Source organism: Hemiscyllium ocellatum, chromosome 44 (assembly GCF_020745735.1).
Source record: "Hemiscyllium ocellatum isolate sHemOce1 chromosome 44, sHemOce1.pat.X.cur, whole genome shotgun sequence".
Classification (NCBI taxonomy): Eukaryota; Metazoa; Chordata; class Chondrichthyes; order Orectolobiformes; family Hemiscylliidae; genus Hemiscyllium; species Hemiscyllium ocellatum.
In genome coordinates this window covers 8,589,184-8,604,498 of record NC_083444.1, presented here as the reverse complement: position 1 = coordinate 8,604,498, position 15,315 = coordinate 8,589,184, and the positions used below count along the sequence as shown (strand labels likewise).

The 15,315-nt window shown below is 54.1% G+C and overlaps 1 protein-coding gene across 1 annotated transcript in view; it reads left to right on the top strand.

Annotated features, from left to right (window-relative positions):
• med11 (mediator complex subunit 11) overlaps window positions 1-11,915 on the top strand; it is a 13,400-nt gene extending 1,485 nt beyond the window's left edge. The window contains exons 2-3 of the mRNA XM_060854489.1: window positions 8,681-8,811; window positions 10,372-11,915. Of these exons, the coding sequence (XP_060710472.1) occupies window positions 8,681-8,811; window positions 10,372-10,512 (272 nt within the window). The 3' untranslated portion in view covers window positions 10,513-11,915. The remainder of the gene's footprint in view (window positions 1-8,680; window positions 8,812-10,371) is intronic.
• Window positions 11,916-15,315: the final 3,400 nt, after the last annotated feature.

The window sequence follows — 15,315 nt, the reverse complement described above, 5'->3', positions numbered from 1 at the left end:
AGGGCAGAGAGAGAGAGTGGGGGGAGGTGGGCAGAGGGAGGGGGGGAGGTGGGCTGAGAGAGAGGGGGGGAGGTGGGCAGAGAGAGAGAGAGGGGGGAGGTGGGCAGAGAGAGAGAGGGGGGAGGTGGGCAGAGAGAGAGAGGGGGGGAGGTGGGCAGAGAGAGAGAGGGGGGGGTGGGCAGAGAGGGAGAGAGAGAGAAAAGGTGGGCAGAGAGAGAGAGAAAAGGTGGGCAGAGAGAGAGAGAGGAGGTGGGCAGAGGGAAGGTGGGCAGAGCGAGAGAGGGGGGGGAGGTGGGCGGAGAGAGAGGGGGGGAGGTGGGCAGAGAGAGAGAGGGGGGGAGGTGGGCAGAGAGAGAGAGGGGGGGAGGTGGGCAGAGAGAGAGAGGGGGGGAGTTGGGCAGAGAGAGAGAGAGGGGGGGAGGTGGGCAGAGAGAGAGGGGGGGGGAGGTGGGCAGAGAGAGAGAGTGGGGGGAGGTGGGCAGAGAGAGAGAGGGGGGGGAGGTGGGCAGAGAGAGAGTGGGGGGGAGGTGGGCAGAGAGGGAGAGAGGGGAGGTGGGCAGAGAGAGAGGAGGTGGGCAGGGAGAGAGAGAGGGGAGGTGGGCAGAGAGAGAGAAAAGGTGGGCAGAGAGAGAAAGAGGGAGAGAAGATGGGCAGAGAGAGACAGAAGATGGGCAGAGTGCAAGAGAGAGAGAGGAGGTGGGCAGGGAGGGAGGGAGAGAGAGGGGTGGTGGGCAGAGCGGGAGAGAGAGAGAGAGGGGTGGTGGGCAGAGAGAGAGAGGGGGGGTGGTGGGCAGAGAGAGAGAGGGGGGGTGGTGGGCAGAGAGAGAGAGAGGGGGTGGTGGGCAGAGAGAGAGAGAGGGGGGTGGGCAGAGAGAGAGAGAGAGGAGGGGTGGGCAGAGAGAGAGTGCGGGGAGGTGGGCAGAGGGGGGGAGGTGGGCAGAGTGGGGGGGAGGTGGGGAGGTGGGCAGAGAGAGGGAGGGGGGAGGTGGGCAGAGAGAGAGAGTGCAGGGAGGTGGGCAGAGGGGGGAGGTGGGCAGAGAGAGGGAGGGGGGGAGGTGGGCAGAGAGGGGGAGGTGGGCAGAGAGAGAGAGTGCAGGGAGGTGGGCAGAGGGGGGGAGGTGGGCAGAGAGAGGGAGGGGGAGGTGGGCAGAGAGAGGGAGGGGGAGGTGGGCAGAGAGAGAGTGGGTGGGCAGAGAGAGAGTGGGTGGGCAGAGAGAGAGTGGGTGGGCAGAGGAAGAGAGAAGAAAGGGGAGGGGGAATGTGGTGAAGGTGCATCGAGAGAGTTGGTGAGATCAGAAAGAGGGGAGCAGAGAAAAGAGGAAAGTGGAGACGGAGGGGGAAGATGGATAGAAGGGGGCGAAGGAAAAGAAGAGAGAAAACAGAAGGTGGGTAGAAAGGGAGAGAGTTAGAGGGAAAGATGGAAGAATAAAGCAGGAAAGGGGGGAGTAAAAGGAAGAGAGGAAGACTGAGGGAGGAGAGAAAGGGGAGGGTGGAGAGGAGAGAAAAGAAGGGTGAGATAGAGAGAAAAAAGGAGAAAATAGAGAGAAAGGGAAGATGGGGAAGGTAGAGAGGGAAGGTGTGGAATTAGGAAGAGAGAAGGAAGAGGTGACTGAGAGGAGGGGGGGGGATTGAGAGACGGGGTGGGTGGGAGTGTGAGAGAGAGTGTGTGGTTATGGGGGGGCAGGAGAGGGGGCGGAAAGAGGGATTTGAGGAACGAGGAGGAGGAGGAGACTGGGAGATGGAGAGTGAGATGGGGCTGAGGGAAGGAGAGAGGCAGGATTTGGGGAGGGATGGAATGGTTTATAGGAGGGGGGTTAGGGTAAGTTGAGGGAGGAGCACATGATGGAGGGAGTGGAAGGAGAACAAGGAGGAGAGGTGAATATGGAAAAGGGGGTGGGAGATGGAGGGATGGGAGAAGCAGATTGGAGGGGGATACTTGAGGAGTGGAGGGAAGAGAGGAGGAGCAGCACATCGAAGGAGAGAGTAGGCGAGATGGGAGGGAGTTGGCTGGCCATTCCTGGGGTGCTGTGTGAACTTTTGCTGTGTAATGTCACCTCAGGGAGAGGAGCCTATCCCTAATCTCACCTGGAGTGCAGGCCTAGCCCATTAACCCTGGGATAGTGAGGCCAAATGTCATTCTATTGTCCCCAGGTTACAGAGAGGGGAGAGAGAGAGAGAGAGGCGCTCACACAGACAGAGAGAGAGAGAGAGAGAGAGAGTCGCTCACACAGAGACAGAGAGAGACAGAGAGACGCTCACACAGACAGAGAGAGAGAGTCAGAGAGATGCTCACAGAGAGAGAGAGATGCTCACACAGAGAGAGAGAGAGACGCTCACAGAGAGAGAGAGATGCTCACACAGAGAGAGAGAGACGCTCACAGAGAGAGACAGAGAGATGCTCACACAGACAGAGAGAGAGAGAGACACTCTCACAGAGAGAGAGAGAGAGAGAGACGCTCACACAGAGTCAGACAGAGAGACAAAGAGATGCTCACGCAGACAGAGAGAGAGAGAGAGAGAGACAGAGACACTCACGCAGACAGAGAGAGAGAGAGAGAGAGAGTCAGAGAGGCGCTCACAGAGAGAGAGAGAGACAGAGAGACGCTCACACAGACAGAGAGACAGATTCGGAGAGACACACACACACAGAGAGAGAGAGACGCTCACACAGACAGAGAGACGCTCACAGAGAGAGGGACAGAGAGACGCTCACACAGAGAAAGAGAGTCAGAGAAACGCTCACATAGAGAGAGAGAGTCAGAGAGATGCTCATAGACAGAGAGAGAGAGAGAGAGAGAGAGAGAGACGCTCACACAGAGAGAGAGAGAGAGAGAGACGCTCACAGAGAGAGAGAGAGAGAGAGACGCTCACACAGAGAGAGAGAGAGTCAGAGAGACGCTCTCACAGACAGAGAGAGACAGAGAGAGAAGACGCTCACACAGAGAGAGAGAGTCAGAGAGATGCTCACAGAGAGAGAGAGACAGAGAGATGCTCACACAGACAGAGGGAGAGAGTCAGAGAGACACTCACACAGAGAGAGTCAGAGAGATGCTCACAGAGAGAGAGAGAGAGATTCGGAGAGACGCTCACAGAGAGAGAGAGAGAGAGTCAGAGAGACACTCACAGAGAGAGAGAGAGAGAGACGCTCACACAGAGAGAGAGAGAGAGAGAGAGTCAGAGAGACGCTCACACAGAGAGAGACAGAGAGATGCTCACACAGATAGAGAGAGACAGAGACGTTCACAGACAGAGAAAGAGACAGACGCTCACACAGACAGAGAGACACTCAATAGACAGACAGAGAGAGAGAGAGAAGCTCACACAGAGAGAGTCAGAGAGACACTCACACAGACAGAGAGAGAGAGAGAGAGTCAAAGAGACGCTCAGACAGAGAGTCAGAGAGACGCTCACAGAGAGAGAGAGAGAGAGATGCTCACACAGAGAGAGAGAGACGCTCACAGAGAGAGAGAGAGAGAGACGCTCACACAGAGAGTCAGACAGAGAGACAAAGAGATGCTCACGCAGACAGAGAGAGAGAGAGAGAGACAGAGACGCTCACGCAGACAGAGAGAGAGAGAGACAGACAGACAGAGAGACACTTAGACAGAGAGAGTCAGAGAGACGCTCACACAGAGAGAGAGCCAGAGAGACGCTCACACAGACAGACAGAGAGAGTGAGTCAGAGAGATGCTCACAGAGAGAGAGAGAGAGAGAGAGACGCTCACACAGACAGAGAGAGAGAGACGCTTAGACAGAGAGAGTCAGAGAGACACTCACACAGACTGACAGAGAGAGAGAGACACTGACACAGACAGACAGACAGAGAGATGCTCACAGAGAGAGAGAGGAGAGAGAGAGATGCTGACACAGAGAAAGAGAGAGAGAGAGAGAGAGAAGGTTTCCTGGCCTGAACAGGTGGGATAGGAGCTGGAGCTGGGGAGGTGGCCATTCGCTCTGCTCCACTAGCCAATAAGATCAGGGCTGGTCACTTTCCATCACCCTCACCTCTTTCGTTGTTTGAAAATCTGTCTAACTCTGTATATTAAGCGAGCCAGCCACCACTACTGTCTTTTGTGGGGGAGGGGAGGGGAGGGGTAGTGCATAGGGAGTTTTGAAGGGGGGGGGTGGTGAGAGCTCCAAGCACAGGCAGAAGAAGAAATTCCTCCTCACCTCCGTCTCAAATGGGAGACTCTGGACTTTCACCCACTGGCCCCCAGCAGGGGGAGGCCCTCCCTCACCTCCTGCCCTGTCAGAGACCGAAAAGTTTCACTGAGGTCGCCTCTCGTTCTTCAGAGCTTCGGTCAGCCCCGTTCGAACATCCCTCACCCTCCTCCGCTCCCAGGAAAGCGCACTTGCCGCCTTCGCTCTGCCCAGGGGTTGCGATGCCACTTTGAGGGGGTACGGGATGTTGGCGAGACCATTTTTGGAGGACAGTGTCCAGTTCTGTTCCCCCTGCCGATATTCCTAAGCTGGAGAGGGGTTCAGAAAAGATTTCCCGGGATGTTGCTAGGAGTGGAAGGTTTGAGTTAGGAAGAAAGGCTGGGACATTTTTCACTGGAGCGCAGGAGGTTGGGGGTGAAGTAACTGCACAGAGACCACTATCCTGTCGCCAAGTCACACTTTATGTATGTGTGTATAGCACACTGGCTATACTGCTCAGAGTCTGTCCTCTCTACTCAGGAGATTCGTTTTTTTTTAAAAATACAGTTGACAATAAACAGTAAGCAGCAGTTCACAAAAGCAGCACGGTGGCACAGTGGTTAGCACTGCTGCCTCACAGCGCTTGAGACCCGGGTTCAATTCCTGACTCAGGCGACAGACTGTGTGGAGTTTGCACGTTCTCCCTGTGTCTGCGTGGGTTTCCTCCGGGTGCTCCGGTTTCCTTCCACAGTCCAAAGATGTGCGGGTCAGGTGAATTGGCCATGATAAATTGCCCGTAGTGTTAGGTAAAGAGGTAAATGTAGGGTATGGGTGGGTTGCGCTTCGGCGGGTCGGTGTGGACTTGTTGGGCCGAAGGGCCTGTTTCCACACTGTAAGTAATCTAATCTAATCTAATTTTAAGGGCGGCACGGTGGCACAGTGGTTAGCACTGCTGCCTCACAGCGCCAGGGACCTGGGTTCAATTCCCAACTCAGGCGACTGACTGTGTGGAGTTTGCACATTCTCCCTGTGTCTGCGTGGGTTTCCTCCGGGTGCTCCGGTTTCCTCCCACAGTCACAAAGATGTGCGGGTCAGGTGAATTGGCCATGCTAAATTGCCCGTAGTGTTAGGTAAGGGGTATATGTAGGGGTATGGGTGGGTTGCGCTTCGGCGGGTCGGTGTGGACTTGTTGGGCCGAAGGGCCTGTTTCCACACTGTAAGTAATCTAATCTAATACCAGAGAAAGGACAGCACAGCCGAACCCCAATCCCCACTGTTCAACAGTTTTTATAGCAACGAGAGCAAACCAGAGACTGGTGGCTGTGTGGAAGGCTCTGCCCCAGAGGGCAGTGGAGGCCCAGTCTCTGGATTCATTTAAGGAAGAGTTGGACAGAGCTCTCAAGGATAGTGGGATCAAGGGTTATGGAGATAAGGCAGGAACAGTATACTGATTAAGGATGATCAGCCATGGTCATATTGAATGGCGGTGCAGGCTCGAAGGGCAGAATGGCCCACTCCTGCACCTATTGTCTATTGTCAAAGGTCCAATCCCACTTCCAATCATCGCAAAGATAATGGTAACAAACATAGAAGCAGTTACAAATCACACACAACACCAGGTTATAGTCCAACAGGTTTAATTGGAAGCACACTAGCTTTCGGAGCGACGCTCCTTCATCAGGTGATAGTGGAGGACATAGTTGTAAGACACGCTGTAAATTTTTGCTATAAATTCCGTGTCTTACAACTGTGTCCTCCACTATCACCTGAGCGCTCCGAAAGCTAGTGTGCTTCCAATTAAACCTGTTGGACTATAACCTGGTGTGGTGTGATTTGTAACTTTGTACACCCCAGTCCCAACACCGGCATCTCCAAATCATGACCACTAAACACAGACGAGACAGTGCGAACAAATGAGAAACAGCATGTGGAGCACAAAGTCACCATAGCTGTGAAACAGACCCCTGACACCCATCCACACCACATTCTGACCAGACCGTTCTTGGCTAGCCTTCCCCTAGGACAGTGGGCAGCTTTCTGGTCTCTGGCCGCCCCGCGATCCCCCGTTGAGCTTTTCCCTCTCTTTTTTTCCCTCTTTGTTTTCCCATGTTGTGTGTGTGTGTGCAGGTGTCGGACACCGTGAAACACAACAGCTGTGTAAATCTTTATTTATACTCCCAGGAAACCCCCCGAGTGGCCAGTGACAAGCAGTGCCCTTCACATCAAAGGGCAATGCTGTGTGATCAAACAGTGAAGGGGGAGGGCAGGGATTAAATCAAAATGGAGTTGGAGGGGGAAATAATGCAGTCCACTCCCTGCGGCGCCCACCTCTCCCTGAACAACTCCAGGGTGTTGGTGGACACCGCGTGCTCCTTCTCCAAGGACACCCGGGCTCTAACGTACCTGCAGAAGAGGGGCAGGCAGTCGGCCCTCACGACCCCCTCCCAGGCCCGCTGCCTGGACCTGTCTATGGCCAGTTTGGCCAGGCCCAGGAGCAGATTCACAAGGAGATCCTCTGACTATCCATCCCCCCGTTGATCTCTGTCAGGCAGGACTCCCTGGTTGTCCTAGGTTAGTCACCCCAAACAAGGATCTTTGAGCCAACATATGATCCACTTGGTTCCAATCAATACAAGGGGCGACCTTCTGGAGGTTAATAAAATCATGACGGGCACAGTTAGGGAGAATGGCAAAGGCTTTTCCTCTGGGGTGGGGAGCAGAGTTTCAAGGTGAGAGGAGGAAGGTTTCAAAAGGACATGAGGTGTAACCTTCATGACGTGGAGAGAGGTTCGTGTGTGAGATGAACTTGCTGAGGAAGTGGGGGATATGGGTACAATTACAGCGTTTGAAAGACATTTCAATAAATCTATGAAAAGGAAAGGTTTGGAGGGATATGGGGCAGGTAGGTGGGCCTTGGTTAGTTTGGGATTAGGGTCAGCATGGACTGTTTGGGCCAAAGGGTCTGTTTCTATGTGATTCTGAGTCGACCTCCTCTGAGCTACGTCCAGGGCAGCTACACCCTGGCTGTGAATGGGATCAAAATTTCACCCAGCATTCCAGGGATGAGTTGTGGCAAGTGGTTCCTGTGTGAGGTTCTCCGAATTTTCCTGTTCTAAACTGGACACCCCAAATGGTTACGCTCCCTGGCTGAGGAGGAAAGAACACCCTCCCCTCCTCTATCCACCTGAAGTACTCTTATCCAGTTTCCTTATGGCTGGCTTCGGTGCTCAGAGTAAGAGAGTGCTTTACCTGCAACGCAGAGGCGACTAGTGCCTACCCCTTTGCCTGTACAGCACACGACATGAGTGGTACCTCAGCTCGCCCACAATCAATTTGATGTATTTTAGGTGTTGGAGGTGATTTCCTCGAATACCCCAAAGGGTTTGTTTCCGCGCTGAACATCTCTGAGATGCTATGATGTGCCGGAGTTGAGTAGACTTTAATCTTTGTTTTTGTTTACTTTGATGGGGGGGAGCGGGGCGAACATGTATCTCTTACCCAGGCCGTTTTCTTGTCTCCCGTCGTGATCCTATTTTGACTTTAGGCCCAGGAAATTGCCCGCGAACGTATAGCAACGTTCCTCCTTTTGAATTGCAAACCTACGAGCTTTTCCTGTTGCCTTATGAGGTGTGAGATTCCAAGGTGGGCCTGTCACTGAGCATAAGGCTCAGCCATCTGTTTGGCTGGAGCAGTCGTCCTGCAAACAGACATAGAGATGTACGGCACAGAAAGATTCTTCATCGTCCATGCCGACCAGATATCCTAACCTAATCTAGACCCACCTGCCAGCATGCGGCCCATATCCCTCCAAACCCTTATACCCATCCAGATGCCTTTTAAATGTTGCAATTGTACCAGCCTCCATCACTTCCTCTGGCAGCTCATTCCATACACAGTGTGTGTGAAAAAGTTGCCCTTTAGGTCCCTTTTATGTCTTTCCCACTCTAAACCTATGCCCTCTAGTTCTGGACTCCCCCACCCCAGGGAAAAGACCTTGTCTGTTTATCCTATCCATGCCCCCCTCATGATTTTCTAAACCTCTATAAGGTCACCCCTCTGACGCTCCAGAGAAAACAGCCCCAGCCTGTTCAGCCTCTCCCTGCAGCTCAAACCCTCCAACCCTGGCAACATCCTTGTAAATCTTTTCTGAACCCTTTCACAACATCTTGCCGATAGGAAGGAGACCAGAATTGCACGCGATATTCCAACAGTGGCCTAACCAATGTCCTGTACAGCCGCAACATGACCTCCCAACTCCTGTACTCAATACTCTGACCAATAAAGGAAAGCATACCAAACGCTGCCTTCACTATCCTATCTACCTGCAATGTTGGAATTAAAAGTTTGATGTGTCTGCAACAAGACATAAGACTGCTTAGTTTTTTTTTATCGGTTCCGCTCAGAATAAGCACATTCCTCATCACACTTGCTTTACCCTGGAATGTACCATCTTTGCGGGTTTGAGGGGTGACCTGTCTTTGGCTGAGGTTCCTCACACTGAGTCTATTTTCTCTTTCCCTCTCTCTCTCTGGGCCCACAGCCAACGCTATCCTGGAGATGTCGAAGGAGAAGCCAGCAGAGCGTAATCTGGACCGCCATGCCCTGCAGTTCACCGCCTCTGTGCAGCGAGTAGAAATGGAACTTTCCAGCCAGATCCGCTACCTCACCCAGGTAAGGCCAGAGAGGGGCCCCTTGCCAGGGCGGACCTCCCCGGGTGGAGCGCCAGGCTTTTCGGCCATGGGCCTGCCACCCAACACTGCAACTCCCTCCCCCACACTCTGCCAACGCCACCCTTCCCCTCCCAATAGTCTGTTGTCCCAACTCCGCCAACAGACCTGCCCCCATGCCACCCTCCTCACCCACCCTATTTCCCAGTCCCAACCACCACCCCCCTCCCAGTACTCCCACACACCCCCTCCCCAACAAATTCCTCCCCTGCCCTGCTCTCCCAATCCAGTGCTACCCTCCATCACCACTAACTCTTCCAGCCCCTACACCCATCCCAACTGTGTAACCCCCTCCAGCCCCTACACCACCTCCCTATCTCTGTAATACCTCCAACCCTCTGTGTCTCTGTAAGCCCCTACACCCCTCCCTGTCTCTGTAACCCTCCAGCCCCTACACCCCTCCCTGTCTCTGTAACCCTCTCCAGCCCCTACACTCCTCCCTGTCTCTGTAACCCTCTCCAGCCCCTACACCCCCTCCCTATCTCTGTAACCCCCTACACCCCTTCCCTATCTGTGTAACTCCCTCCAACGTCTACACCCCCTCCCTGTCTCTGTCACCTCCCTCCAGCCTCTACAACCCCACCCTATCTCTGTAACCCCCTCCATCCCCTACACCCCCACCCAATTTCTGTAACTCCCCCAGCCTCTACACCCCCTCCCTATCTCTGTAATCCCCTCCAACCCCTACATACCCTCCCTATCTCTGTAATCCCCTCCAGCCCCTACAACCCCTCCCTATCCCTGTAACCCCCCCCAGCCCCTACATCCCTCCCTATCCCTCTAATCTCTGTACTCCATTCTGTTGCAGTACCCAGACAATTGATATCAGGAGTGAACAGAGACCGCTCTGCCCATTCAGCCCCTGCTGGTTGTCGGTAATCAGCTTCGGACTCTGTTTCGCCCTCTGATTCCTTTGCCCAGCTCCCCCCTCCCCCCCGTCGCCTCACAAACCCCCAGGCTCTGCGGTCATTTGACCAGGGGGCGCTCCCGCTGCCGTCTCGGGGAGCGCTAGCCCCAATATCGAGAGCCGGACGTGTGCGGGAACACCCACCTCAGCTTTCCCTCCTCCCAGCTTCGCCGGGTTCCCGCCCTCCCGGGACCGGCCTGTCCCGTCCTGCGGCACTGTCTCGAAACGCCTCCCCAGGTCGAGCAGCTCGATATTTAACATAACCCCGCGGAGCGCGGCTTCGGTGAGAAGAACCTCGGAAGGGAGAGTGTTCCCGGCCGAGATGTGGGAATCTCCGTCTCTCGGGCGATTCGGCTGCATGTAGTTTTTCTTGGGGAAAATAAAACCCGGGCGGTGTGCCCGTTCCTGAGACCTTTCTGCCTCCCCCAACCCCTCGACGTCCGTCCCAGCAACCCCCTCCCACCGCATCCGTTTGGCGGCAAAAGCCGTGAAAGGGGCGAGGTCGGGTTGTGAGTGAGCAATGCAAGTCTCGCCTCCCCCTGTCTCGCTCGCTCTCGCTTTCTCTCTCTCTCTCTTTCTCCAACCCCTACCCACCAGGTCGCCACGGGGCAGCCGCACGAGGGCTCCAGCTATTCCGCCAGGAAGGATGCGCAGATGGCGGTCAACCGGGTGGAGTACACGCACGTCAAAGTCCGAGACCTAGCCAGGTCCTGCGACCAGATGCTGGAGCAGCCGTGAACAGGACTGTGGGGGAGGGGGATGGTGGGAGGGAGTGGGGGGGGGACAAGGGGAGACTGGGAGGTTGGGGGAAGGGGTGGTCAATGAGGTTTATGAGGAACCTTTCTCTCTCTCTCCCCCCCCATCGACCTCTACATTCTTTGTTCTCCACCCCACATCCCCCTCCCCTCCCCCAGCTTGTAGACTGTGGAGCCTCCCCCAACCTTCACCCCTGCCCCTCCCCTGCCTCCAGGTCCGGGGGGTTTATTGGGGTTGGGGCTCCTTTCAGAAGGAGCCTTCTGTCCTCAGCGTCATCTCAACCCTCTCACCCCACCCTCACCCCACCTCACTCAGACCCTCACCAAAGAGGGCATTTACTCTCACCCCACCCCTGTCTCTCTGTCACTCTCTCTTTCTCTTTCGCTCTGTCTCTCACTCTCTGTCTCCCTCTCTGTGTGTGTCTCTCTCTGTCTGTCTCTGTCTCTGTCTCTTTTTCTCTGTCTCTCTCTCTGTCTCTTTTTCTCTGTCTCTCTCTCTGTCTCTTTCTCTCCCTCTCTGTGTCTCTCTGTCTCTCACTCTCTCTGTCTCTCTTTCCGTCTCACTGTCTCTCACTCTCTCTCCATCTCTCTTTCTGTGTACCCACCCATCTCTCTCTGTGTCACATCCACCCCCACTCCATCTTTCTTTGTCACTCTCTCTTTATGTCTCTCGCTCTCTCTCTCTCTCCCTCCTCCCCCACCCCATCTCTCTCTCCTCCCCCATCCCATCTCTCTCTCTCTCTCTCTGTTTCTCTCTTTATCTCTGGCTTTCTTTCTCTCTCTCTTAATTCCTCTCTCTTTCACTCTCTTCAACCCCTCCATCACCCCCAGCCTTAACTCTGTCAGCCCCACTCTGCCCCTAACCCTCCCAACAACACTGGCTCTTCCCCGTGACCCTCACGCCCTTGGGGGGGGGGGTTGGGTGGTTGGCTATGCGATCAGACATCGGTAAATATGGGCTTAAGTCTTGGTTGGTTTTCTGATCTATCGAACGCAGTCTCTCTCTCTCTCTCCGTCCATCCATCCCTCCCCTCTCACGCTCTCTCCGTCCCTCCTTCTCTCACCCTCTTGCCCTCCCTTCCTCTCTCGCCCTCCCTCTGTCCTCCATCTCTCCGTCCCTCCCTTTCTTGCTGACCCTCCCTCTCCCTTACTCTCTCCGTCCCTCCCTCTCTCAACCCTCTCTCCGTCCTTCCCTCATTCCGTCCCTCCCTGCTCTCTCGTATTCTACTTGCAGTGGTTAGTCAGCCTATGGATGTGGTACTCCGATGTTGCTGTATCCGTGCTGTTATTTTGATGTTACAGTATTGTTTTGTACTCGGGTTTCTGTATCCGAAGACCGGGAGAGAGCCCTAGCCCCCTCTTCCGGAATAAACAGCCTGCAGCATGTCTCTGTCCCCTTTTGTATCCCTCCCCGATCCACTTCACAAAATCACCACCGGTTTCGTGTGTGCGCGTGAGTGTGTATGTGCCAGTGTGCACGTGTGCCAGTGATAGGTGCACTGTGGTCTTTCAGACAGTGCTGGAGTATGGGGTCATTGGTACCTGAGCTAGGGCTGGCATGATGGGCTGAATGGCCTCCTGTGTCAAATGCTTCCTTGAAAGTGGCATCACTGGTAGACAGGGTGGTGAAGGAAGCGTTTCGCTTGTCTTGATGGGGAGATCTTTGAGTATAGGAGTTGGGACGTCACGTTGAGGTTGTACAGGATATTGGTGAGGCCTCTTCTGGAGCACTGTGTCCAGTTCTGGTCGCCCTGTTATAGGGAAGATAAACTGGAAAGGGTTTGGATGAGATTTACCAGGGTTGGAGGGTTTGAGTTATTAGGAAAGGCTGAACAGGCTGGGGCTGTTTTCCCTGGAGCTGAAGGGAGACCTTATCAAGGTTTATAAAATCATGAGGGATAGGGTGAATAAGCAAGGTCTTTTTCCTGGGGTAAGAGTGTCCAAAACTAGAGGGCATAGGGTTTAAGGTGAGAGGGTAAAGATTTAAAAGGGACCTGAGGGGCAAATGTTTCACGCAGAGGGTGGTATGTGTGTGGAACGAGCTACCAGGGGGAGTGCTGGTAGGATGACAGCATTTTGAAAGGCTGTTGAGAGAGTGGTGCTGGAAAAGCACAGCAGGCCAGGCAGCATTCCTGATGAAGGGCTTTTGCCCGAAATGTCGACTCTCCTGCTCCTCACGCGCTGCCTGACCTTGCTGCGCTTTTCCAGCACCACGCTCTCGACTCTGATCTCCAGCATCTGCAGTCCTCACTCTCCCTCCAACGTTTAAAAGGCATCTGGAAGGGTACGTGAATGGGAAAGGATTAGAGGGATATGAGCCAAATGCCGGCTAATGGGACTAGATTAGGTTGGGAGCTTGGTCGGCATGGACGGAGTCGGGCCGAAGGGTCTGTTCCTGTGCTCTCTGTCCCAGTGCCGCCTCCTATTTGAGGGCAGTGCGGCATTGAGGCCTTGCCTCACACAGTGAAGACTCAGACACAGCGGAGTCACCAACGGGATATCTGGGGATGTTCGCCGAGGAATGAGGGATTGGATTTCTGTTCGCGGATCCTGAAAGGATCAGGCCCGGAGCGGGTTTCTCTCCCGCCGTGTTAACACCAGGCCTCGGATTGTCAGAAGATGTGGTCCAGTCGGGTCCAATGTTGGGAGTAGGGGCTCTCTAACTCCCCCCTGAGGCTCAGTGGGTCAATACACTCAGGACCCTCAGTCTAAACCCATCGTTAGTCCAAAATGGTTTGACCCCGCAGGTGGATAAAGAAATGAAGGGCTTGGACACTATTGAGGGGGAAATCGGGAATGGGAATTCCAAGGTGCAGAGGGATCTGGGGGACTTGGAGCATTGTGTGGCAGAATGTTTATGAACCGATAATCAGGAAGGCTAATGGGAGTCTACACAGGAAGGCTAATGGGAGTCTTACATGAGGGTTTGACCACAAAGACTACTTTGTTTCTACACAGTTAAAAACCACACAACACCAGGTTATCGTCCAACAGGTTTAACTGGAAGCAGTAGCTTTCGGAACGCCTCATCATGATGCAGGAGTGGCGCTCCGAAAGCTAGTGCTTCCAATGGGCTGTAACCTGACATTGTATAGGTTTTTAACTTTGTCCACCCCAGTCCAAACGCCAGCACTTCCACATTTTGTTTATACAAGACCGCGTCTCGAAGATAGCGCAGTTGTTGGTCGCCTTGCAACGGATGTCAACGTGTTGGAGGTGGTTCAGGGGATGCTTTACCTGGTTGGTACCCAGAACCAACAGGTTGTCCTAGGTCGCTGGGTGAGACGGATTGGAATTGCTCGCACTGGGGTTGAGCAGTGTGGATGTGGTGGGATTTAATCCAAGTGTATATGGTCGTGAACGGACATGGCAAGGAGGATTTGGAAATTGGCGGGAAGAATCCGGAGCCATTTGAAATGACGACGTGCCTCCCTTTTCAGACAGGGTTCAGGAGACGTTGACTTCCTCTCTGGAGTCTGAGAGACTTTGGAAAGCCCTGGCTCAGAAAAGGCAGCGCAGGCATTGAGTATTGAGGCCCGGTAGGAAGATTCTGATGGGCAGGGATAGTTGAGCGTGGTCAGTGGGAATGCAGAATGTGGAACGCAAAGCGATCACAATCTTGTGGACGAACAGCACAAGGTTGACTGACTGAATGGCCTATTCCAGCATGAAGTCCAAAAACTCGCCAACGATTTGTTTATGATGCAGGAATAATTTATTAAGCTGGAATACTGCAATTATATCATCCACCATCGATACAGAAACCAATTGAAGTCCAACCCAATAACTCCCTCCCCCTCTGGAGTTCAGCTCCACCTATCCCCCAGGAAAACAAATGACTTTAACTCAATTCAGGCCCGACACCCAACTGACCTCAACCCAACCCATTGGTGATAAACCCCACCCCAACCTCATTGACATTCACAGGTGGAGAACCTAACTCTTCAGTTGCCTTCCTTGATCGAACCTCGCTCAGAGAAGGACTGGACTGAGGTGGTAACCGACTCTTCATCAATGTCTTCAGTGGCCTCTTCACTCTCACCGTCGGAAGGGAAGCAGAAAGTGGGACCTGTTTGCGTTTGCAGCGTCTGGTTAATGAGGAAGAGGTCACGGTGACCTTGAGGAGGGTCCCTCAGCCATTCTGACCGTGATTCAGTCCTACTACAGCAACGTTTAGGCACAAAGACTATCGTGCTTTCTGATTAAATGACCGAGTCAATACAGCCCACTCCCAAGACTATTGCAAACACTCAGCTGCTTGTGAGCTCTACCTGGGCTCATTACAATGGGGAAAACTCAACTGAATCGAGGTCTCCAGAGTCGGATGTTACTGAATGGATCACAATCGTTCCCCAGGGCTCTGCACTCCGATAACCAGCAGGATCCTTCTCCTGAGGGATAGCATTGTTTTGTGTGAATGGTCACCAGCGGGCAGGGTGGTCTGCAGGGTCATGGTGTAACAGGGATGGGGAGGAACATGTGGCGTGCTCGTTCCGAACCAGACGAAAGGGGTGCTCCCGTTTATCTTAAGTGACTAATTCCATGAGAAGCGAGTGGGGGCGGACAATTACGCCCGCAAGGATTCCACGCTGGGAGACAGGTTCCTGAAAACGAGGAGAGAAATATCAAAGTGGTGTCTTCGTAACCGATTGAGGAGGGTGAAGGGGGTCGGGTGTCGGGGAAGTATGGTTCACGCTGCAACAGGGAAATCATCATGGCAGGCACGCAATCACGGGTGGGGGGGTTGGCCGGCGGTTTGTGACGCAGTGGTACTGTCCCCATCTCT